The 26,195-nt window shown below is 40.7% G+C and overlaps 1 protein-coding gene across 4 annotated transcripts in view; it reads right to left on the bottom strand.

Moving 5' to 3' along the window:
• The window catches only part of LOC147834479 (uncharacterized), a 102,924-nt gene that overhangs the window by 54,855 nt on the left and 21,874 nt on the right, over window positions 1-26,195 (bottom strand). For 2 of the 4 annotated variants that reach the window (XR_015504172.1, XM_087276380.1), the window contains exons 2-4: window positions 20,666-20,728; window positions 16,686-16,770; window positions 4,476-4,634 (exon numbers count right to left, since the gene is read on the bottom strand). Coding sequence is in view for 2 of the 4 variants with exons in the window: in XM_087276380.1 (XP_087132506.1) it covers window positions 4,476-4,634; window positions 16,686-16,706 (180 nt within the window). In the remaining 2 variants the exon portion in view is untranslated. The remainder of the gene's footprint in view (window positions 1-4,475; window positions 4,635-16,685; window positions 16,771-20,665; window positions 20,729-26,195) is intronic. The other 2 variants (XR_015504173.1, XM_087276381.1) reach the window with 1 other exon arrangement.

Raw genomic sequence — 26,195 nt, 5'->3', positions numbered from 1 at the left:
TGAAAAAAAAAAGAAGATACCTTTCTGTCATTGGTGTTAACCTAGCCAGTTTTGTTAGTATCAATATGTTAGTCTTAAAGGGCACCTATTTTACCTCTTATTCAAGATATAAGATAAATATTTGGTGTCTCCAGAATGTGTAAAGTTTCAGCTCAAAACACCCATCAGATTATTTATTATACCTTTCAGAATATTAGATTTTCTGCTCTGAACACAATATAGCAGTTTTTGTTGCCTGTGCTTTTAATGCTAGTTCTCAGAGTGTGCCTCAATCTCCTGCTGTGTGAGACAAACAGCACAGTAATAGACATAAATGAAGCAGATCTCACGTGACGTTTGTGAAAAAATACTATTGTAAGAACTTTCCCAATGATTATTTTATGTTTTAGTTGTGGAGTTAATTTAAAGGTGCAGTAGGTGATTGTCTTCAGAAACATTTTTTGTTGTGCTGGTTGAAAGTCTCTTCACAGTCCAATAGTAATGATTACAGTAAATGATCTAAATATGTTTATATGTATTTTTATTTTCTCGATAAGACATAAAACTATAAATGTTCATGAGTCGGACCGACATCTCCCATAATTCCGATAAGCAGCTCAGACTGTCAGTCGGCAAATGTAGATTCGAACTTCTGCACATCAGTTCACACAGATCCGCCATTCGTGCATGCCCATCTGCATAAGCGGCCGCGCAGTCACGAGACAGACCGGGAGAAATCAAATGCTGAATTTAAACTTTTAAAAACCTGAATCAATATTGGAGTTACTTTAGCACGAAGTCCAACACCATGGCTGAAGTATTACTGTTAGACAGGTAATGTTCTGTTTTAAAAATTATTTTAGTCAGGCTAAGCTTATGTTAGGCCCCGTTTATACTGCCAGTTAAATGTGACCCAATTCCGATTTTTTTGCTTATATGTGACACAGATCGGATCTGTTCTATGACCGTGTAAACACGAAAAAAACGCATGTATTCAGATATTCAGAGATCGGTTTCAGGCCTCCTTCAAATGTGGAAATAAATCAGATATAGTTCGGATACGTGACAATGCGACTGTCAAACAGGCAGATCGGATTTATTGAGGCATTTTGTTCTGTACATTATTAAACTTGCGACAATGTGGTGCTTCTCCGCGGTTTAATGACATAGAAGGAAGAGCGTGTGTGGAGATGCCAATGTGGTAAACAACATCAGAGGAAACACAGAGGAGGAAAGTGGTCAGTCCCCACAATTTGCTCCCACCAGACCTGAGATCTCTCTCGTACCCACACATTCCTCTGAATGGTGGGGGAAATCATAAAGCATATAAACCATAAGCGCAAGCTGCGATAATGGCCCTTTCCCACCTCCTCCTCAAAATCATTTTAAAGTTGGGCGAACTTCGTGTTGTAACTTTTGCTTTTTGCGGCTATTAATACACGCTGACTTCACATAGAATAACTTAATTCTCTCCAACACCAGTATGCATACAGGCAAAAGCTACATCTTCAACTACACACACACGCACGCACGGACGCACGCACACGCACATGCACACGCACACGCACACGCACACGCACACACACACACACACACCATACCATTACATAAACTGCTTGGGGGAACCATTCACTGCTCATACTACACTTCGCATATTTCGCAGAGCTAAAAACAAGACAATTTCTTCTATCGTGGCTAGTCCCAGATAGCAGGTAGTAAGTGGCCCGAGCTCGGCTGCCCTTCGGTACCTGTGGCTCTGACTCGGCATCGGCAAGTGTTATCCGGGCCGAGTATGGCCCGCAGCTCGCTCGCGCACATGCGTTTGTGATAAGGCTGTAAAGCACTGGCCCAATTCCTGTTAACCATATTTGGCCCGAGTCTGTGTGTAGAGTCCGGGCCGCTTCTGGCAAGGACTCGGCATGTTTAACTAATGACAACCGATTAAATTCTTATTTTATCTAGTAATCTGTTAGCTCCACGTTTAATGATAATTTGAGAAAATATCCATAGTACGACAGCAACAAAATAATAAGAGTATTTTGTGTGGATGGTCACAATGTTTAGACGCAAACAAAACAATATTATTTCTAAATGGATTATACATATCATCATGGCACAGATGTTAGAACCCGCCTTCATGCATGCGCGACATCGTAAAATGTATGACAAGTGTAAACGCATGAATTGGATATGGGTCACAATTAAAACAATGTGTAAACAGACAAGCAAACAAATCAGATGTAGGCAACAAATCGGAATTGTGCATCAAGACCAGACAGTGAAAACAGGGCCTTAGATTGTGTTCTGTTATGAATGACTTACAGTATAAGCACAGACGTGTTGTTCAGCCATTGAAATCTCCCGGTGAAAGATTGATGTGATTATTTTCAGTTTCATAAGGTCCTTTTACAGCATCGATAATGTAGATTTATATTTAGTTTAACAACAAAACATCAGTAAATAGTGCTATTCCGCCTAACCTGCTTTATTGAGCTGAAGTTACTTTTATATTCACATTGGTCGTTTTTGAACAATGACAGTGACACTGTTTACCATGCTGCTCTGAATATTCGCTCTGAAATAGCGTGTAAGGGTGGCTAAGTAATAAATGTAATTCCTGCACAGCGCTGGCTAAACACTAACTGGCAAATGACATAAACTTGTGGGTTGTCTGTCTGCTGTAGTGATGCGGTGCGCGCACTCGCGATTTCAAGGGGTGTGGCTTTGAATCACAGTCCCTCCCCGCTGTCCAAAGATAATATGCTAAGCGGTTAGCATTTTGGCAGATCACCTACTGCACCTTTAAGTGTTTCTGCAACAATGAGTCACAATGTCATTACAAAGTTCACACACACACACAACACATGCGTTTAACTTCGCACTGTTTTTGCACGGCAATAGGTCAGAATACATGTTATTATCTAAATTGTAAAATTGCTTATTAATTTAATTTATTACAAGCATGCACTGTTTTAAAAAACATTTTAAACTTGTAAAACTCATTCTTAATCACATTTGATGATGATTGATGATCACAGAAAGCTAAACAGACCTTTTAATCCAGTTGCTTTGCGGACGTCCTGTCTTGTTGATATGATTATACACATTACTACGGAGAGATGTTAATATGCGGATGTCAATTAATTTGGTGGGCGGCGAAACCACATTCCTACATCATGTTGTGGTGGGCCTCAAAATGAAAGGGATTTGGATCCTATTTTAGTGGCAGGAAACTTAAAAAAAGAGACTTATTGTCTTTATATCACCACAATATCACAGTTTATGAAAGATGATTTTCATCATAGGAGCTCTTTAAGATAATCTATAAAATGGTGTGTTACAAAACTGACAAAATTCACATTTGGAAGATATAAACATTCAAAGCTTTAGGTTTTTCATTTATGGCAAAATGAATAAGGGAATTATTTGACGTCACCTCATACTTCAGTTTGTCATCAAATCTTGTGACCAATCAAATGCTTTCTAATATCCTGCCTTTTTCAAGATGCTATTGCTGCTGCTGAAATTGGTTATTTATTCAGGTCAAAGTGCATCCAAACTAAGGGTTCACCTAAAAACACTTGCAAATATAAAACGGTAGCAAAACTGCGTTGATCTGAACTCCTTATTAGCGATTTCGAAACGTGAGTCACCTCTCTACGCTAACCCACAGAGGAGGAAAAAAAACACAAAATATACTGGATTCATTGGAATTATGCAGAAAGCTGTATTTTAAAGCAAAGAAATGGTCAGTTACACCCAGTATTACTATTATTTTGTCTTTCCAAACCTGTGATTTTCAAGAATATTGCCTCTTTACAATGTCTCTTTTAAGTCCCCCAGAAAGCTAAATACTTTACAAACTTTAAGTCCCCCAGAAAGACTGGCCATCAACGAGGTACATGAAAATGTAGAGAATCTCAAGGGTCAGTTGGTTCAAGTTCAACACTGCAGCTGTTATTGTTGTCCATTTTAACACTGAACTGTTTACTGTAAGTTCCTTTGTCTCAGCTTACAGTGTCTTAATGTTTAAGAGAACAAAAGTTCTGGACTGAACAGTTCTCTCATAAACAGAAAGAAGCAATAGGAGACCTTTTGGAGGAGAAATGGTGCAAAGTTCACTTTAGTGATAAAAGGCAATAATTTAGTCCTGTCACACAAAACATTAAAATAATGAAATGGCAGCCCAGATTCCTGATCTAAACCTGATTAAATATCTCAGTATAATTCTTGGTTACAAAGACTAGTGCTGTCCTGATAGAGACTAATGCTGTTATGTGAAAGACTATGTCGTGTGGTAAACCAGTGACTAGAAACTAGTTTTCTAATTTTGATCAACTTTTTCACAAAAAATAAGGGTTCCTGACAAGCCTCATTTATTTTTCAAACAAAGGCTCATTGTGAGAATGTAGCCCTATATACATTTCTGGAGATAACAAAATATGTAGCCAGAAATTCGTATGGTATGTATGACACCATTTCTTTTTCGCGCTTACCAGCTGACAGCTTATCTCCATATGGACGGCTTTCCCGCTGTTTCCAGATTGTCCAGTTAGCTCGCCATGTACACTGGCAGACTTGAGACACAGAGAGGATCTGACCATGATGACGAGGTTTAAGTCCAGTTTATGTCCGGTTTCAGAAAGCAGGTAAGACTAAAACAGAAGCCAAAAAACAAAATAAACATGTAAATAAAAGGATGAGAATGTGGTAAAATCTAAAAACATGGTAAAAATCAGGCAAGGGATTTTTTCTATTCTGTATTGCTTTTTAAAACTGTCATTAAATTTAGAGAAATTGGTGGGCCCTGGTTAACTGAGGCTTTTTATAGCACTATTGGTTGGGTTTAGGGAAGGAGGAGGGTGGGTCAGTTGATCGGTCAGTCAGTCAGTCAGTCAGTCAGTCAGTCGACAGCAGCCTCCAGTGAATTTATAAGAGAACAGCAGGCACAAATGGCACTTGTGAGATAAATTTGAAATCTGAAAAAGCAAACACAGTGGCCTCTGGTGGATTCGCAAAAACAAAAACTGCAAAAAAAAATAAATAAAAAAGCGTACCTCCTTGGACGTATTTAACACTCATTAAAAGATTTATATAGCAGTAAGTTTTCAGGATAAGCCTTGGTTTTCTTTTGTATATAGAAAATATATTTGTATTTAGTTTAGTCCCTAAACTAAAATTGCTTCAAATTGCGGTATACATTATCTGAAAGCTGAATAAATAAGCTTTCCATTGAAGTATATCACTGTAAAGATAGGACAGCATTTGACAGAAAATCTGGAAAATTGGGGTAAAAAAAATCTAAATATTGAGAAAATTGCCTTTAAGGTTGTACAAATTAAGTTATTAACAAAGTATATTATTGATTAAAAATTCAATTTGAGATTTTTTTAATGGTAGGAAATTTACAAAATATGTTTTATAATAATAATAATATAGAGCATGATCTATCCCCAATATTCTAATAATTGGCATAAAGGAAAAATCGTTCCCCTTCGGGGGGAACTTCAGCACTATAAGTGGATTTGATTGTAAAATCCACGCATTGGGGAGGTTCGGTTCAGAAGCTACTCGTCTGAAAGAGTATTGAACGGGCCAATTAAGAATGAATTGGCAGCGCAAGCCTGCGCAGGTGAGCGGCATAAGCAATCAACTGAGTATATAAGCTCACCTGGCGCCAGCAGACGCTATCCTTTTCGCTTCAGAGACTTTCTGATCGAGTCGATGAGGGTTCCTCCTGCTGTGACCAGCGATTCTGAGCGAACGAGAGCATTCTCCCGGTCCAGAGTGTGTACACGCAGTGGCAGACGGTCGAGCTGGGTTTCTCCCTTGCCTGGCGTTCTTTGGGTCCGGTCCTCCAGAGCGGTGCGTATAAAGTTGCAAACTTCACAGAAAGAGCAACACAGTCGTGCAGCACGTCCTTATCAGGACGGCGCTCCGACTGTGCGTTTCTGGATGCGGTGGTTTCCTGTCCTCGGATGATGGGCGCGGGCACTGCGTTGCATGTCTGGGGGTCCAGCATGTTAATGCGCTGCTCGCGGGCAGTTCATGTCGTCATTGCGATGCCATGACTGTTGCGCAAGATCGCGGTTAGCCTTTGCAAAAGGGTGAACCACCCCAGTTGTCCCCTGCTCTGCAGCGGGCACTCGGGCAGATCTGAGGGTTTCAGCGAGAGATAATCCGTCGCCCACGGGCCCGCGGACCTCCCGCTCCTCTAAGCACTCTATCCAAGCTTCGGGCGGGGGAAGCGATCCGTCTAACAGATGGTAGCCCTTACACCCAATGACACCGGAGACCAGATGTCCACCGCGGCATCGGAGGGTGGGCTTTCATTGTCCGATGATGATCCAGACCCGCTCGCCCCCTTCGGGCTGGTGAGCGCTGTCACTACGGATCCTGAAACGGACATGTTAGCCGTGCTTTCCCGGGCTGCTTCGGCCGTGGGTTGGAGATGGTTTATCCCCCAGCTCCGCGGCCGGACCGACTAGAGGGGCGTTCCCTTCTTCCCGGAGGTGCACAGTAGGCTCACGCGGTCTTGTAAAGCACTTTTTTCTGCTCGTGCTGCGTGTTCCTCCACCCTAACCACTCTTGACGGTGAAACAGCCAGGGGGTATGTGGCGATTCCTCAGGTTGAGTGCGCGATGGCGGTAAATCCGCGCGGCGCCTCTTCTTGGCGGGGTCCGCCTCGTCTCCCATCCAAAGCCTGTAAGTTATCTACCTCCCTCGGAGCTAGAGCTTACATAGCTGCGGGCCAGGCTGCTTCCGCCTTGCATGCGATAGCCACCTACCAGCGCTACCAAGCGCAGGCGCTGGCCGAGCAGCACGAGGGTGGGTCCAACCCAGGCTTACGAGCTTCGCACCGCCGCCGACTTAGCTCTTCGGACTACTGAGTCCGCTGCGTGTGCGTTGGGGAGGACGATGTCCACATTAGTGGTCCAGGAGCGCCACCCCTGGCTGATATGCGCAAAGTCGACAAAGTCCGCTTTCTTGACTTCCCCATATCCCCAGCCAGGTTCGGCGACACTGTCTGTGAATTCACCCAGGAATTCAAGGCGGTGAGAGAGCAGTTGGTGGGTGATGTCTTATCGGCGGTCCGTAGCCCGCTCCGCCCGCCGTGCCATTCATACCTGCTCCTCGCCGAAGGCGCCCGCCTACGAGAGCTGCTCCGCCCCCGCACACGCCTCCGGCGAAGCGAGCACGTCGGGCACCTCGGAAGCAGGCAGCCCCCCTGCCCAGAACGCCGCTAAGTCCGGCAACGGACCGCGAAGCGCCCCTGGGACAGGCCATCTGGAGAAGAGGGAACTTGCTCTTTCCCCGCTGGAGGGCGGGGCCCCATTTCCAACGGCACTTTTTACTGCCATGAAAACATTATGAAAGGGCACTTTTCACTTCCCCAGATGTGACAGCCCGAAATCTGCCAGTCTGGGACGCTATGCTTTCTAGCTTGCAGATTCGGTGCGTTTCGCCAGTGGCTCACGAGCGCTGGGAGGACGGTCTCCTTTCTCCCACCCCTCGAGCCTCCCCTCCGGAGCTCGGGTTTGGAGTGAGAGCAAATATCTCACCTCCAGCTTTTCCGTGGGACCCGCGAGCTTCCCGGATCAGCACACCCACTCCGCGCTGCCCCACTGCTGGTACGTCAGCGATTGTAGCGATGAGTCCATTAGCGAGAGCTCTGCCTGCCTGGTTAGCGCGGGCCAGCTCTTCGCGGTGGCTCATACGCACAATCAGACTCGGCTATGCGATTTAGTTCGCGAAACGGCCCCCCAAGTCACGGGTGTGTATTCACCAGGGTCAGCCCCCTGTCCGCCCCTGTCTTGCGAGAGGAGATTGCTGTCCTCCTGGCGAAGGATGCAATCGAGCCGCTCCCTCCAGCCGAGATGGAGAGCGGGTTTTACAGCCCACACTTCATCGTGCCCAAAAAGAGCGGTGGGTCACGGCCAATCCTAGATCTGCGCGTTTTGAACCGCTGCCTGCACAAGCTGCCGTTCAGAATGCTCACGCAGAAGCGCATCCTCCGGTGCGTTCGTCCTCTGGGTTGGTCTGCAGCATTAGACCTGATGGACGCGTATTTCCATGTCTCCACTCTTCCTCGCCACCGACAGTTTCTGCGGTTTGCGTTTGAAGGTCGAGCTTGGCAATACAAAGCCCTCCCCTTCGGGCTCTCTCTGTCTCCGCGGGTCCTCACCAAGCCCGCGGAGGGTGCCTCAGCGCACCTTCGGCTCGCGGGCATCTGCATACTCAATTTCTTTACGACTGGCTGATTTTTGCCCTCTCTCGGAGCAGTTGATTATGCACAGAGACAAAGTGCTCTGGCACTTCCACCTGTGGGGGTTTCAGGTCAACCGAGAAAAGAGCAAACTCGCCCCCGTGCAGAGGATCTCTTCTCTCAGGCTGGAGCTGGACTCGGTCACCATGGCAGCGCGCCTCTCCGGAGAGCGCGCTCAGCTGATGCTGTACTGTCTGAGAGAGCTCGACAGTAAAATAGTGGTCCCACTGAAACTATTTCAGAGGCTCCTGGGGCATATGGCATCCGCAGCCGCTTCATGCCGCTCGGATTATTCTATATGAGACCACTTCAGCACTGGCTTCACGATCGAGTCCCCAGACGCGCATGGCACGCGCGCGCACACCGAGTCTCTGTTACTGCGCTGTGTCGCTGCGCCCTCAGCCCTTGGAGCGACCCCTCGTTCCTACAGGCCTGGGTGTCTCTAGAACAGGCGTCCAGTCTTGTTGTCGTTTCAGCAGACACTTCCAACACGGGCTGGGGGGCTGTGCGTTGCGGGCATGCGGCTGCGGACCTGTGGAAAGGTACCCAGTTGCATTGGCATATCGCCTGGAGCTGTTGGCAGTGTTCCTCGCTCTCCACCGTTTTTTTCCGGTGCTGGAGCGGCAACACGTGCTGGTCAGGACGGACAGTACGGCGGCGGTGGCGTATATCAGCCGTATAGGGGGTATGCGCTCTCGCCGCATGTCTCAGCTCGCCCGCCGTCTGCTCCTCTGGAGTCATCCGCGGCTGAAATCGCTGCACGCCATTCATATTCAGGCAAGCTCAACCGTGCAGCCGATGCGCTCTCACGGCAGCCTTGCGTCCTGGAGAATGGAGACTCCACCCCGAGTCTGTTCAGCTGATATGGGCGCAATTCGGGGAAACCCAGATCGATCTGTTGCTTCCCCCGAGATCGCTCATTGCCAGTTGTTCTTTCCCTGACCGAGTGCTCTCGGCACGGATGCACTGGCTTACAGCTGGCCTCGGGGCACGCGCAAATACGCGTTTCCCCCAGTGAGCCTGCTCGCGCAGTTACTGTGCAAGGTCAGGGAGGACGAGAAACAGGTTGCTGGTTGCGCCCCTCTGGCTCAACCGGACCTGGATGTCAGAGCTCTCCCTCGCGATAGCCCTCCCCTGGCAGTCCCTTCGAGAGAGCACCTACTCTCTCAGGGACAGGGCACCACCTGGCACCCTCGCCGATCTTTGAAGAGATTTTTAGACGCGAGGAAGACTTAGGTAACCTCCGATTGCGGTGGCTAATACCGTCACTCGGGCTAGAGCCCCCTCCCCGAGCGCGCCTATGCCCTGACGTGGAGTCTATTCACTGAATGGTGTGTCTCTCGCTGAGAAGACCCCCGTAATTTGCCAGATCAGCGTTGTGCTTTCTTTACGCCGAGAGAAGTTGGAGAGCAGGCTGTCGCCCTCCACACTCAAGGTTACGTGGCTGCCATCTCCGCTCTCATAACGCGGTGGCTGGCAGCACCGTGGGAACGCATAACCTCATCATCCGGTTCCTCAGGGGCGTTAAGCGAATTAATCCACCCCGCCCCCTCTCATGGCCTCTTAGGATCTCGCCCTCGCTACACAAGCCGCGTCAGATCCCTTCGATCCTCGACTCAGTATCTTTCTGTCCCTGAAGACAGCTCTGCTGGTCGCGTTGATATCGATTAGAGGGTTGGGGACCCGGAGGCATTTTTCGGTCAGTGACTCGTGCCTGTAATTGGGCTGGCTTCTCTCACGTCCTGAGACCCCGCCCGCGATATGTGCCCAAGGTTCCTACCACTCTGTTTAATACGAGGTAGTGAGCCTGCAAGCGCTGCCCTCGGAGGAGGCAGACCCAGCCCTTCTTATTGTCCAGTTCGCGTTTTGCGTATTATCCGGACCGCACTCAGAGTTTAGATCATCTGAGCAGCTCTTTGTCTGTTATAGCGGTCGGCAGCAGGGAAGTGCCGTACCGAAATAAGTTCCCACTAGATTGTGGATGCCTTTCTTTCACTATCAGAGCCGTGAGCCGCGTCCCCCGAGAGCGCGTGCGCACTCCACTCGGAGCTTCGCATCCTCTCGAGCGCGTGCACGCGGCGCCCCTCTAACAGACATCTGTAGAGCTGCGGGCTGGGTGACACCCAACACATTTGCAAGGTTTTACAATCTGCGAGTGGAGCCGGTTTCCTCAAGGGTATTAGGTAACCCTTGGTGATTGAGGAAACAATTCGGTAGGGTGTTGAAACACGCTTGCTGCGCCATTTTCCCTAACACGGAGATACGTGCGCCTTTTTATCTGTCAGTAAAGTTCCCCGTCAGGTGAGCCCTGCAGATTCCTCCGTGGCCCCCAGCACTGACTCAGCGGAGGAGTCACTTGCTGGCCCACTACGCTGTAGGTCTGCCCGCTGGTCAGCCCGCGTTTTGGGTAAAGGTGCCTGCTATGCGTGATCCCCACTAGGCGATCCCATATGCTTATTCCGCCACGGTTAAGTCCCCCCCCCTGGGCGGACCCGTGTCTTCCCTCCCCGCTAACCACTCTTTTGCTATGCGTACTCCCCCTTTTTAGGGCTAGTCCATATGTAAATTCTGCCATCTATCCCCCTTGGGTAACGGATGGCCTCCGCAGCGTCCTCCCTATCGGGATTGCACGCTTCCCAACGTACTGTCGTATTTTCCTAGAATTATCTAGATGCTCACGACTTCCCAAAAAATATATCTAAATCCGTAAAACTTCTGTTGAAGTAGGATAAATTAGGGCCAGGGACACGTTGGAGGACCGCGCCCCCCATGATGTGGGTGCGTCACGCTTGCTTGACTATCTCCTCATCGGGGGTGTTGGTAAGGTGCAGTCATTATGGCGCTTTCAATGGGCTCCCAATGCGTGGATTTTACAATCAAATCCACTTATAGTGCTGAAGTTCCCCCCGAAGGGGAACGTTCGAGGTTACTAAAGTAACCCTTCGTTCCCCGAGGAGGGGAACGGAAGCACTATACTCCGTCGTCATAATGACTGTCCCTTAGCTGTTGAAAGTCTCTTCAGCTTAAAAAGGATAGCGTCTGCTGGCGCCAGGTGAGCTTATATACTCAGTTGATTGCTTATGCCGCTCACCTGCGCAGGCTTGCGCTGCCAATTCATTCTTAATTGGCCCGTTCAATACTCTTTCAGACGAGTAGCTTCTGAACCGAACCTCCCCAATGCGTGGATTTTACAATCAAATCCACTTATAGTGCTTCCGTTCCCCTCCTCGGGGAACGAAGGGTTACTTTAGTAACCTCGAACGTTTTCACCCATTCAATGTATTTTTTCAAAAATATACTTATTCAACCTATATACACCTATTACATATATATACTTTACCATTATTTTGTTTATTTGTAGCAGACTTGAAGCCAAAAGTATATATTATATGCTTTCATAATTATATATTTTTTTAGAGATATTAATAATATACAAAAATGTATTAATAAATAAATGTAAAAACACAAAAGAAAACTTATTCAACAACCAGTGGAAATTTTTTTTTAACCCAACCCCCAAGTGTACTGTATGTTTCATGTAAGCAATAACAAGTTGAAGAGCACATCATTAAGTGCATCTGTCCGTCTGACCTCCAGGGCCCCATCCTGCGTGATCGGCCCCAGTCCAGAGGGCGTCTCAGCAGGGTAGAGGAGAAACTGTCAGGCCTCGATGGCCGCACATCTCCCCATAATCTGCCCTAATCTCTCGCCTGCTCACCTAATCAGAGCAATGAAACCTGAGTGATCGGCCAGAACAATAGGCCACAGGAGCATTTGCTAAATTACTCAGCTAAAATCATATGCTGCTGCTTAGAGACACTTATTCCACTCAGTTATGTTACCATTTGATGTTATGAGCGATTAGGTGTTTATGGGTATGTGTGCTCTTGTGAAAGTAATGGGGTTGACGGGGGGGGTTCTCATTCACTTTCACTGAATAGATTATAATCATGTGATCTGCATTTCTGGTGCACCAGGAGCTCGGCTTTGTTTACATCACGGCCATGACTTGCGCATTGTGTTCAAGCCCTTTTTCTAGCATATCGATTGACAAGAATGAATCTGATGTTTAATTTCCATTACAACTTCGGGTTCAGCTCAGATCATCTGTGGTAATCTTTAAATCTACAGAGATTTTTACAATTTTTATTGTGTCAAAGCTGCTTTAGATGAATAGAAAAAAGGATCAAAAAAGCCATAACTATATGGAGCCTGTCAGGGCCGTAGGTGGGGGGGATTGGAGGCTATGAACTCATTTGTCACATTTTTGACATTATTCCATCATAAATTTAGAAAATAACTGATAGAAAAAGGCTTTAGGACTAACTTAATTTACTAATTTTAACTAACTAATTTTTAATTATTAAAATTTACTAATTCTGGCAGAGGAAATGAGCTGGCCAGGTTGTTATTTACCTACATGCAACAGTTTTTAAAATGTTCTTTAGTTGTTGTTTTTTTAATAAGTTTTAACATTTTCCTAATATGTTTTTGTTAACGATGCATGATGATAAATTTGTATTTCAAAAATATTTTTTTCATACTTCTTTATTCAAAAAGTTTAATTTAAAATTCTAATTTCATAACATCATCTATAAAACTGTAATAAATTATTTTAGTTTAAATGCACATTTCTAAATAAACACTCTGTGGTAAAATAATATGGTAAGCACTTTTTGACAAAATTGTAGGAAATTGTTTTGCATCAAAAAGTGTGATTATGATCACAATCCGACAAGCTAATGCAGCTAATATTAGAGTTAAAAATGTTGCTAAAATGTAGTATTTGAACCTCACAATTTAATAATAAGGGAAAATAACTGCAAAAAGACACACTTTTTGAAAAAAAAAAAAAAAAAAGAACCACCATTTTCAATAGGCTGACTACAAGTCTGCATGTTCAGTATATTACCAGGTAGAAGGCTGGTAGAATGCTGGTGTAGTTCTAGTTCATTTAAAACTGATTCAGTTGAGGTTAATATGAATGTCAACTGTTGAACGACGATCCACTAAAGAGCAGCTCCACCAACCCCAAAAAAGCAAATCAGAGGCAACAAAGACATGGAACCAGCTGATAACCAACTGTTAAAAATATGTTAGTTAAAAAGATTATAATAAATAAATGAATAACATTACAATGGAAGCAAATGGATCAATTTAAAGTCTACATTTTTAAAATGCACTGATTTAATTTCGGTACTACAGTTTTACACTCTAAAAGGGATGTTAATTAACAGTTTCTCGTATTATGTTGTTCATGGGTATTTTCATGATTTATTTATTTACGCTTTTAACTTGTATTATCAGATCTTGATCTCTTCTCTGACAATTTTTGATGGGAAAAAAGACTTATTGACATTTACAGTACACTGTAAAAATATTTATTAATTAACAGTTTCAGTATTTTGTGATTTTTAAGTGATTTTTTGTTTATTTACGGTAGTGAATTCCATTATGGGACCTTGATCTCTGCTCTGTCGACTTTTGATGTGGAAAAATCATCTCTACAGTTAAATAACATGATTTTTTATTTTATTGAAATTATATAGAAATAAAAAAAAGTCTGTAAAATAACAGAAAGTAAGGGCAGTTTATTAAAAGGTATTTGTAGCGTAATTTACAACACCAACCAAGACAATATATTACTTTAAATGATTAAAAATGTTAATTAAAGTCACTTTTTCGAATTTGTTAATGTTAAAATGTGTTTAAAGAAAGATCAAGGTCCCATAATGCAATTCAAAAGCATAAATAAATGGGGGAAAATTAAAATAAAAACATGAATCACTAAATATGCAAAACGTGTTTTATGTATACATATTTTCATGTGTATATAGAGAAAACCATTTATTTCCTCCGACACACTTCTTTTTCCTTTTAGCTCTGCGTAATCGTCACATTTTGCCACATTCACTGGTTCTGCCCTGGCTACTGATGCATGAAGATGTTTAAAACAATGAACTAATGCTGTCACATCAGACCAGGGGGAAGATGACGTGATGCAATATGCTTTGTTACATGGACCATCTGATAAGTGTCGTTCTCGGGCACTATGGGGGGCAGAGTTGCCCCGCGGGTACTGACGGGGTGGCAGAAACGAGCCTTTACTAGTGGCCTTTAGCCAACGTCACTGCATGTGTCACATAATCAGAGCGTCACAGCATCAAAACTGACAGAAAGGCCTTTTTCACACACAAACATTCACAGGCCGCCTGTCAATCAGCCTTTTCTATAGCAAGTCATTTTAATATTTAATCCTAAACAGATTCCAGCATGTTTTATATTTAAGCTAACCATATATTGCATTATGTAAGAGAACATTCATTAGTTAGTGTTTAGTAACTAGCATATTTCTTCTTCAATTAACTAACTTTGACAGCTTATGACAGACTAAATTCACTCCAATAGACAGAATATACTTGTCTGAATCAATCATTTCCTACACTCTCAAAAGTAAAGGCACACAGGCTTTCACTAGGGTGGTACCTTTTCAAAAGATATGCATTTGTCCTCATTATTGCCTCAAGGGTCCATATTGGTACCTCAAAAGGATATATTAGTACCTAAAAATTTTAAGAGAAACATGTGTACTTTTTAGGTACTATTATTTACCCTTGATGTATTAATGTTTTTAAAATGGGTATTAATGTAGGTACAAATTTGTACCTTTTGAAAAGGTACCACCCCAGTAACAGCTTGCATACCTTTATTCCTGCGAGTGTATAGTGCATTATGTCCATTCACCATATAGAAAATGGAAATGCTGTAAACAACTATTTTCAGCCACAGTTTTAGTGTCTATTTGAATGAAATTCTGATGAGAAGCTGAAGCTCATCCACATTGGCAAAAGTGAGAGACTGGAATTAATTAATCCATGTATCTTCTAAATAGGAAATTTGCCATTGTTTTGGAACATCCTAGCTTACACATAACCTTAAAGACTCATATATAATAAATAAAAGCAAAAGGGAGCATTAATATATGCTACTATTAAGTGAAGGATGCTACTATTGAATGAGGATTTGAATGCGTCTGTATGGGGAACGTGACTGAACAAAGACGTATTTTCAATGGTTTTTTTTCACTTTTGAATTTTACCCATGTGACTGTGTTCAGGCTATGTCAAGTATGCAATAATATCATGGTCAAAATGGTGGTACATGGTTGTAATTTTTGTTAGTAGAGATAAAACTAAAATATCCTTCAATGTTCAAAGTTTTTTCTAATATTTTTGTATAATCAGAGTAATAGCAAAGTATATGAAATAATGAAAACCGAGCTTCCCTCCCGGTCTCATTAAATATACAGCCTGTCAAAGAAATAACAACCTACAGTTTTTGTCAACATGGGTATTTAATTTGATTCTGTTAATATGTTAGTTGTATAGGGTTTTTCATTGTGTTGATTTCATAAAATAAATGTATTGTTCATCTCACATGTGGGCTGCAGGTAACATTATGATGTGTTTAGGTTGCTGCTCTTTGCACAAATGAACTTAAATCTCTAACAACATACACTACTGGTCAAAAGTTTGGGGTCAGTAGGATTTTTAAATGTTTTAAAATAAGCTTTTTCTGCTCACCAAGGCTGCATTTATTTCATCACAAATGCAGTAAAAATTGTAAAATTGTGAAATGTTATTGAACTATAAAATAACTGCTCAAAAGTAGTTTATGATTTAATTTAATAATTTATTCTAGTAATTTAAATGATGAATCGCTTCATTACACCAGTCTTCAGTCACATGATCCTTCAGAAATCACTCTAGTATTAATTATTATCATCATTATCATCAATATTATTATTATTATTATTATTATTACTATTATTATTATTAATAATGGCAACAGCAATAAAAGCAATAATGACTGCAGTAATAATTCAATTTGAAACGACATACAATAAGAAATAAATGAATAATTAACAATTTACTATTTTTTTTACATCCAAAAAATACAACCTTGATAAGCAGAATAATAATAATAATGAAAAAAAACATGTAAAACAATAATGACCCAAAACTTTTGAGCGGTAGTGTATGTTATTTTAAACAGGTCAAAAACAGTCCTCGATTATGATTTTGATTTATCCTGTGTGCTAATAAATAGGGTCTCTGTTCAACTGTTCTCTACAGAAAGAAAATGTTTTATACAGCCTTGCCCTGTGTGCTCTATTAATAAAGACTGTAAATATGTAGGGGCAAAACTATTTATTTTGAACTTATTTTAGAATAATAAACAAATAAATACATAAATACAGACATACAACCCTGTCCATCATTTTGACTGTGTCTATACTTTCTAAAGCTTTTTAAGAAAACGAAGCCCTATATACATTTCTGGAGATCGCAAAATATGTAGCCAGAAGTACATATGGCTGCATTTCATCTTTAGAACAAACAATACAGTGTGGTACGAAGCTGTTCCTTTAAACACTTACCAGCTGATTGCTTATCTCCATGTGGATGGCTTGAATGACTGGCTCCTACCAGTTTATCCAGTAGCTCGCCATGTACGTTGGTGAACTTGAGATGCAGAGAGGAGTTGACCATGATGACGGGGTTCGAGTATGGTGAAGAACGGTTCCAAAAAGCAGGTAAGACAAAAAAAAAGCCAACAAATAAAATAATCAAGTAAATAACACGGTGAGAATATGGTAAAATCTGATAACATGGTAAAAATCAGGCAAGGCTTTTCTGTTTCTGGATTGTTTTTTTAAAAATGTTGGTTGGCTTTAGGGAAGTGGGTGATTGGGTCAATTGGTGCATTTTAAAGCAACTATTGGTTGGGTGCAGGGAAGAAGGAGGGTGGGCCAGTCGATCGGTCAGTTGTTCATTCAGTCAGTCGATGGCGCCCTCTAGTGAATCCACGTGAGAACAGCAGGCGAGAATGGCTCTCGAGAAATTTGAGATCTCAAAAAAGTACACAGCGGCCTTTGTTGGATTCGCAAAAATCCATATTTGGCGCTCTCTAGAAATGTTTATTTATTCATACATTTTCTTTTCGGCTTATTCCCTTTATTAATCAGGAGTTGCCACAGCAGAACGAACCGCCAACTGATCCAGCATATGTTTTACGCAGCAAATGCCCTTCCAGCTACAACCCATCAATGGGAAACATCCATACACACTCATTCACACAAATACACTGCGGACAATTTAGCCCACTCAATTGAAACCTACAGGAACATGGGGACAACATGCAAACTCCACACAGAAACGCCAACTGACCTTCACGACCAGCGACCTTCTTGCTGTGAGGCGAACGTGCTACCCACTGCGCCACCATGTATAGTATATACCAGAATTGTATATAGCGGTACATTTTCAGAATAAGCCTGCGTTGTCTAAAGCTTTTGCAGTGACTGACATTACATGGTCAGAGCTAAAGTATCAGGCACTGTTATTATTCTGTGTAGGCGGTGTTTAACCTACATGTGACATCAGTTACATCCATTGCAGAACCTGACGTTTTCTAGGCCTAGCATCAATAAAAGCTGTTAACTCAGTAGCAAAGGCATTTTCAGCTCTGAAACATACAGCATATTCTTGTAGTATGATGACCTGTTATATATCAAAATATTAAGTAAAAGTTGAGATTTCAATTCATGACCCCTTTAATCCACTGCTTGCCATATCCTGCTCTCAGTCGAAACCCTGTTTCCTCTAAACCGTTCCTCGCTGAGTAAAGGGAATTTGAACATCACCCCTGAGCTCTCGGAGAGGAAGCTGTGATCACACTGCCGGGCTCTGATTAATAATCACTCGTTATTCACACTCACTACACTAAAATTACGCCTGGGGGAAACACTATTTCTGCCCACGGCGGGGAGCCCCGACCGGCCCCCCTTCAGCCAATCACGCTACAAACTTACGGCCCCCTCAAACGACATGCTCCGACGGTGCTCCTAATCTGCAAAGACAACAATGGAGACTAATTACACGTTTACGTCTTCAATCTCTCCTCTGAGTGTAAATACATGACAAGGAGGGAGTGGAGGAAGAGGAGGAGCGCCGTTCAACAGTTCAAAGTCAAAAGCTCTCTGAAGGACACAATGAAACACTTCAGCACGGATCCTCAAGACCAACAGCTCGCTCCAATTCAGCTCAGTGCAGCAGGACATATTCAGATGCTCCGATAGGATTGTTCATCTGGCTTGAACTGTATCTGTGTCGAGGAGGAAAAACGCTCGCAAATCCGGACAATCTGCCAGCGCTTTTCTGTCCTTATGTTCGTTTTTTTTTTTTGACGTCCTAATCATTAAGTCACATCAGTCAATAGCTTTATTATCTGCTTGTCTGCGAGCCTCTATCTTGCTATCGCCCTGTAGAGTAATTGCATTGTGACAGGGGATGATGGGGACTGAAGAGCCTTTCATTTGCAGGTTAGCGTTTATCAGTCAAAGCCATCGCACGGGGCTGTCACTCTGCCATCGGCTCACTCGGCCTGTCTGATGTCCTTCATCTAACTTTGCACGACAGCCATTTTTTTATTTTTTTTGTTATTTTGGCCTTATTATACTGGTGTTCAGAGAGGTGTGTGTTGGTGGATTGATTTCAACATGTCAGATTTTTACAGGCAAATACCCATGTCCATGTCACTAAAAACAGGCTATAATTAGCTATGCAGCAACTTGAAATTGAGCAAACTGCAAGTCAAATATGAAACATAGCACATTGCAAATATACAGTGCGTCCGGAAAGTGCTCATAGCACTTCACTTTTTTCCACATTTTTTATGTTACAGCCTTATTCCAAAATGGATTAAGTTAATTTAGTTTATCAAAATTCTACACAAAACACCCCATATGGACAATGTAAAAAAAAAAATTTAGATTGATGCAAATTTATTTTAGAAACCCTTGAAAAATCACATGTCCATACGTATTCAAAGCCTTTGCCGTGAAGCTCTAAATGGAGCTTAGGTATTCTGTTTCTAATGATCACTCTTGAGATGTTTCAGCAGCTTAATTGGAGTTCATCTGTGGTAAATTCAGTTGACTGGACATGATTTGAAAAGGCATACAGCTGTCTATATAAGGTCCCAGGGTTGACAGTGCATGTCAAAGCACAAAGAGCTGGCTGGCCATCTAAGCTGAGTGATCGGGAAGAAGGGCCTTAGTCAGGGAGGTGATCAATATTCCGATGGAAATTCCAGCGTTCTTCTGTGGAGAGAGGAGAACCTTACAGAAGGACAACCATCTGTGCAGCAATCCACCAATCAGGCCTGAATGATAGAGTGGCCAGACGGAAGCCACTTTCCACCTGGAATTTGCCAAAAGGCATCTACAGGACTCTCTTTGAAGTGAATGCCAGGCGTTAAGTTTGGAGAAAACCAGGCACTGTTCATCACCAGGCTAATACCATCCCTACAGTGAACATTGGTGGTGGCAGTATCATGCTATGGGGATGTTTTTCAGCAGCAGGAACTGGAAGACTAGTCAGGATAGAGGGAAAGATGAATGCAGCAATGTACAGAGACATCCTGAATGAAAACCTGCTTAAGAGTACTCTGAAATTGCTGCCAAATGTACGTCAACAAAATATTGTTTGTGAATTTTTCAGGTTGTTTTATTTTTAATAAATTATCAACAATTTCAAAAACTATTTTTTCACATTGTCATTATGGGCATCCACTGCGTAAAACATATGTGCAATAGTTGGTGGTTCAATCTGCTTTGGTTTTACCCCTGATAAATAAAAGACTAAGCAGAAGGACAATAAACACATGAATGAATGTTCAAATTGACCACCCTTTTGTTATGTTTAAAGCTGTTTTTCCCCTGTGACTTCCATTATAAGCACCTTTTTTGATTGTAAAGCCTTGACACTAATAATCATGCATTCTTGCATTAACCCTTTAGATAGGCTTGGGCAAAAAAAGTTTCTGGCTTTTATATGCAGTCTTATGGAATAAAAGAGCAAATTATAGTGTGTGCATAAATATACTAAGCATTTTAAAGCATTTTCCCAAAATATGTTTCAAAATAAAATTTGTCACCAAACATTATTCTATTTGCTGGAACAAAAAGAAAATTGTGGCCAAATTAGGACTCAAAATCACCCCAGAGTGAATGAAAACATCCCCAACAGTACAAAAAGTTATATTATATATATATATATATATATATATATATATATATATATATATATATATATATATATATATATATATATATATATATATATATATATATTTATATATAATAAATAATATTATAAATAATTATTATAATAAATTATAATTCTAATTATATAATATAATTATTTATATATATAATATAAATAATTGTTTGTCTATTACATGTAAATGTCAATTTTATTGTCGTTCTACCAAGAGCAAAATGTTTCTTCCTAACCAACCAATGCTCTTAAAAATAAATGTTCTTTACTGCTGTTAGTAGTTTGTCCAGTAGCTCACCATGTACGTCGGTGGACCTGAGATGCAGTGAGGAGTGTAACACGATGATGGGGTTCGAGTCCACTGTAGAACGGTTCCAGAAAGCAGGTAGCATAAAAACAGAAGCCAAAAAATATAATAAACAAGTAAATAACATGGTGAGAATGTGGTAAAATGTGCCCAAAGTTGGTCCTTGAGGGTCACTATCCTGCAGAGTTTAGCTCCAACTTCCCTAAACACACCTGTAGAGATGTTTATAGAAAGCCTAGTAAGAGCTTGATTAGCAAGCCCTAGTGGGTCTGATTAGGGTTGGACCTAAACTTTACAGGACACCGGCCCCCAAGACCAGGTGTGTGCACCCCGGTTCTATGCTATGGCACCACTGTCAAATCCCCTTTTGTTTTGTTTATTTCTATCACCCTCACTTTTAAGTGTAAAAGTGCATAGAAATTGACAAAACAAATTTGTTTATCTACACCAAAGAGTAAACATTAAACATAAGAGGTAAGAAGCACTGAATATGAGAGGTAGGACTAAGAGTGATAATGTATGAATAACGTACTAATGCGCAGACTGAGGTGACTGAGTGCAGATGTCTGTTAACTGTCCATCGAGCATCTGCATAGAATGTCCTTAGTTCACAGTTAAAGTTAAAGTGCTGAGTTTGGATGTGTGTAAATGTCCATTGTGCAGTTGGGTATAGAAAAGAAGCACAACAAAATCAGCACATTGCTTTAAAAAAAAGTATATGAGTCAGCAGAGTGCATTAAAAAGGCAAATGTATTTCTTAGGATTTAATATGGGTTTGAACTCCATAGGCTTGTCAAATGGAATGCTGTTTTACTTTAGTGTCATTGAGTGACTATTTTTATTAATAGTTTAAAGATGCAGTAGGTGATTGTCTTCAGAAACATTTGCTGTTGTACTGGTTAAAAGTCTCTTCACATTGTAATAGTAATGATTAAAGTAAATAATGTAAATGTATTTATATGTGTTTTTGTGTTCTGGGTAAAGCTAAAAAAAATGTTCATCCAATTAAAAATAGTTGAGCCAATAATTCCCATAATTCCCAAAAGTAGCCCAAACTGTCTGTCAGCAAATGTAGATTTGAACAACTGCGCACATGTTCACGCAGATTCGCTGATGCACGTTCAAGTGGACACGTGTGACAGCACTAAAAACAAATGCTGAATTAAAACTTTTTAAAATCCAGAATCAATATTGGAGTTACTTTTGCATGCTCAAGGAAGGATGACAGCATGGCTGAAGTATTCCTCTAAGACACGTAGTGTTATGTTTTAAAAGTGTTATGTTTTAGTCACGCAAAGCTGATGTAGATTGTGTTGTTTTAAATTGGTTATATGCACAGAAGTTTTTTTCAGTTAATAAAATTATTATTGTTATTGTTTACTTCCTTTAAAATGGTCTATACTGTTTACCATGCTTTTTTGAATATTTGGTCTAAAATAGCATGTAAGTATGACTTATAATAAGACTTATAACAATTCCAGCATCCGCCGGCCAACCACTAAGCATACAGTAGTCACTTTAGGACAAAGCGTGTGAGTAAGACTGATGAGAGAGAGAGAGAGAGAGATGACAAGTTTAATTACGTAATTGAAAACGTGCTAGATATAAATACAGTTTTTCATTCAGAATTGTAGCATTATAAAGTACTATAAAGGTTTCTAACTGGCATCTTTAATGTGTGAGTTATGCTGACAGGTGAGCATTTAGGCAGATCACCTACTGCACCTTTAATCTCTGACTGATTGTTTGACTGAGAAAAAAAACAATGACTATCATAAATTATATTTTTCAAAACATACCCACTAAAATGTAATTTAATGTAAGAATATTTTCCAAAATATTTTGTCACCATATTTCAACAGTATTAAAATACTTTAAGGATCAAAGTTCTGCACATAAAACACTAATTAACTGACGTTTTAAATATTTTTACTTTGCCAATATCCTTGAAACCATCAGGTTTTTACAAATTTGTCATCTATTAATTGAAAAAACACATTAAGTTATCCGCCGCGTAAAACATATGCCAGAATAGTTGGCAATTCATTATGCTGTGGCGACCCCTGATAAATCAGGCACTAAGCCTTGACTTTTACATAAATATATCTGTTGCGCTTAATGAAAACAGAATATTATGTCAAGATTCTTTGCATTTAATATGCTTTCCATATATGCGAATTTTGTCAATTTATTTTGATGCATCCACCACAATAGGATGTAGGCCTGAGCGATTAATTAAAAAGTAATCGAAATTGAAATACCAAACCTTTAATCGATCAAATTTTTCAATTACTTTCCCTAATGTGGTTGGAGTCACGTGACCCCGCTCTCTTTACACTTCTGCGTTAATCGCAGCGTATGGTCTGGCGCAGCCTTCAGGCATTTGCATACCCCTCGCTGTGACTGATGCCAACGCTGACCTCTTAACAATGTAACTACATGTTGCGAAGACGCATAGCGCAAGCTCTGGGAGTGGTCAGCTTGGTATCGCTGACGAGTGTAGGCGGTGCAGAGAGGGTAAAAAAAATAAATAAATAAATAACAGAATCGTTCATTAATCATAATCGAGATTAAATGTTCAATTGATTTGTTTTTAAGCCAAATTGCCCAGCCCTAACAGGATGTCATTGGGATTATTTTACCCTATATAGTTTTATATATAGTTTATTTTAATGTTAAATGTTACATTTAATTGAAAAGAAAATGAGAAATATTTCCACAAAATAAAATAGCTTTAAATTGCAAAAATAAAAGTACGTTGACCTGATACTCTCATGGTAAAAATGAAAATCAATGAATCATGTTGTTAATATTGTTCCTTTTGGTGCACAGACTGATCGATTCACTTATTTTAAGGTCTTAATGGACTGTAATGAAACTTTCTTTTGGCTCTTTGTGCTTTTTTGACTCTTAAGGCACTAGTAGCCATTTATATTTATATTAAGACTTTATATTAAGAATCATCATTGATCACCGTATCACCACTGAAAACTTACTGTAAAGTGTTACCAACTCCCCGAATCGCCCCCCCCCCCCCCCCCCCCCTCCAAACATTCCTTATGTGAAGGTTTAATTGCGTTCAAGTTTTTTTCATAAAGTAAAAGTGAGTTTGTACTCAATTGTTCCTCAACTGGAACAGACTAAATGATTATTACATTAAAAGTGTCAATCAATAGCTCAGTGGCAATCGGTGTCACGATTCTAGACGTCCCTCCTGAGCCAAACGCTGATCTGAGAGCCTCTGAATAGAAATCATCGATTTATAGTCTTCCATCACCATGTCTCTCTTCCCCTAGTAAATCCTCTCTACATTCCACTCTCTTCTTTGTATTTGTGCCCTTTAATGGCGCCCAGGTTCAAAAGAATTAACCTTGATTGGGATAATTGAGCCAAGGCCAAAGTGGATTGATTGTGTGTTTTATGAAGACGTTCTCTTCCTCTCGGTCTCCAGTCACCCCTCCTTTCCTTCTCATCTCTCCATCGCTGACAATTTACCTCAGCCTTTCTAGCTGTCATCATCAGAGCCGAGATTTCATCTTTGTCCTTTTCTGTTCTTTTACTATGATTTGAACAATTCAATGGCAAAAGCAGCCACTGTAAGACATTGTTAGATTGCCTATAGCGCAGGCCTTTGAGTTGTGCTAGACATTCAGGACAAAGAATGACTGACAACTATCTATTTGTCCTCAGTCGCTCTGAAGGAACAGCCACGTTACAAAAGCACAACACCACTCCAGGAGAGCTTTTCACTACAGTTCTTGTGAACAAACTGAATTATCTGAGCCACAATACTGCGCTGACCTTCAGCTGGTGGTACAGAGATGAGGAAAGCAAGAATTTAAGGATTCAGGTTCTCCAACCGCTCCACCAATGCTTCCTTTAATAATTTTAAGAGACAAATATTTGGAATAAAGTAAAATAATGGAGTAATTTTCAAAATTAAATAACATAATTACAAAAAAAATTCAGTCTATTCTGTTTTAGAGACTAGAAAAATGCAATCTCACAACTGGCCTTGACTATATTAAACAGCAATGCCAAAAAAATTCAAGTAAAAGGTTTTACATTAATTAAATTCATTAGCTGATATTTATACAATACTGTTACAAACATGCGTGATGTGAATATTTAGCTAAATGCTGTCATATAAACATCCATTTATCTACCGATTTCAGCATTTGTTGTAAGCTGATTCACTAAAACGATTGATTGATATGACTCATACAATACTGAATATGAACCCATTCTTCCAGGAATGGACTACATTGTGTATTATAGATTCACAAAAAATGGTATTCAAGAGATCAAACTTAGATATTGCTTGACGCTATTAGCAGGTTTGAATCAGTCTGATTGGAATATTGCTGATTATGGATCAGAGGCCAGCCGTGATCAATCATATCAGGTGCTCCTCTTGAAATTGGTTTGTTAAATTTAATTTGTTTAATTTAGTTTGTTAAATTTAGTTTGTTAACTTAAATAAAAAGTATTTATGTTTTGAAACAGGTCTAAACTTGTTGCACTGTATAGGTTTGATTTCTTTAAAAGAACCAATTCATTCGAGTCATGTGGAAAACAAACACTACTAGTTGTTTTGGTTTGATTCACTAGTTTATGAGATTCATTATTTTAAGAATGTGTTTTATTTTATTTTATTTTATTTTATTTTTTATTCATTAAAAGGTGTTAACATATAAAATGTATTTATTTTGAAATTGGCATATATTTCTTTGCACTGTATAAATTTGATTCATTGAAAGAACCAATTTGTTTGAGTAATTTCCTTGACTACTAGTGCTGTACTGGTTTGATTTACTAAAAATAACTGGTTTACACACATTAAGTCAGGAATCAAATTTCATTTGTTGTGCGTAATGGGTTTGATTCTCTAAAAAGAATGAACTAGCAATCAGACATTGACAGTTTTGTATACTTTCGATTCATAAAAAAAATCTACACAAAATGTAGAAGTCATTTGTTTGTGAACTGAACTGCACTACTTGGTTGTTCTTTATGGGTTTGATTCATCAAAAATACAGATGGTATATTAGAACCTTTTCATTCAGGAATCAAGCAATACACTAGTTGCACATTATGATCTGATTCAGTAAAAAGCGCCAATTCATATCAATCATTTATCCATGAACCAGAGCGAACTTCCCTGCAAACAAATTTGTGTTTAATAGCTTATTAAAAAACATCTAAACATAGACAGCTTGGCTAAAACAAGGCTAAACTTGGGCTGTCAGTAAAAATCAAACATCGAAGAATAGCCCAAACGTGGTCAAATAAACAGATTAGACAGACTTTATATGTGTAGTCATTCATTTCTGTTTATTTGATCACTAGTTTTCGCATATTCTCAGAAGTCTATTAGATTTTCACTGACAGCCCAAATATAGCCTTGCTTTAGCCAACATGACTATGTTTAGATGTCTATTAGACATCTATTAGACATCTTTTAAACACAAAAATGCTTGCTGGGTTCTTGCAATGTTTGTTTTGTTTTCACTAAAAATAA

This window comes from Danio rerio, chromosome 12 (genome assembly GCF_052040795.2).
Source record: "Danio rerio strain M-AB ecotype USA chromosome 12, GRCz13ab, whole genome shotgun sequence".
Taxonomy (NCBI): domain Eukaryota; kingdom Metazoa; phylum Chordata; class Actinopteri; order Cypriniformes; family Danionidae; genus Danio; species Danio rerio.
This window is presented reverse-complemented; position numbering and strand designations above follow the sequence as displayed.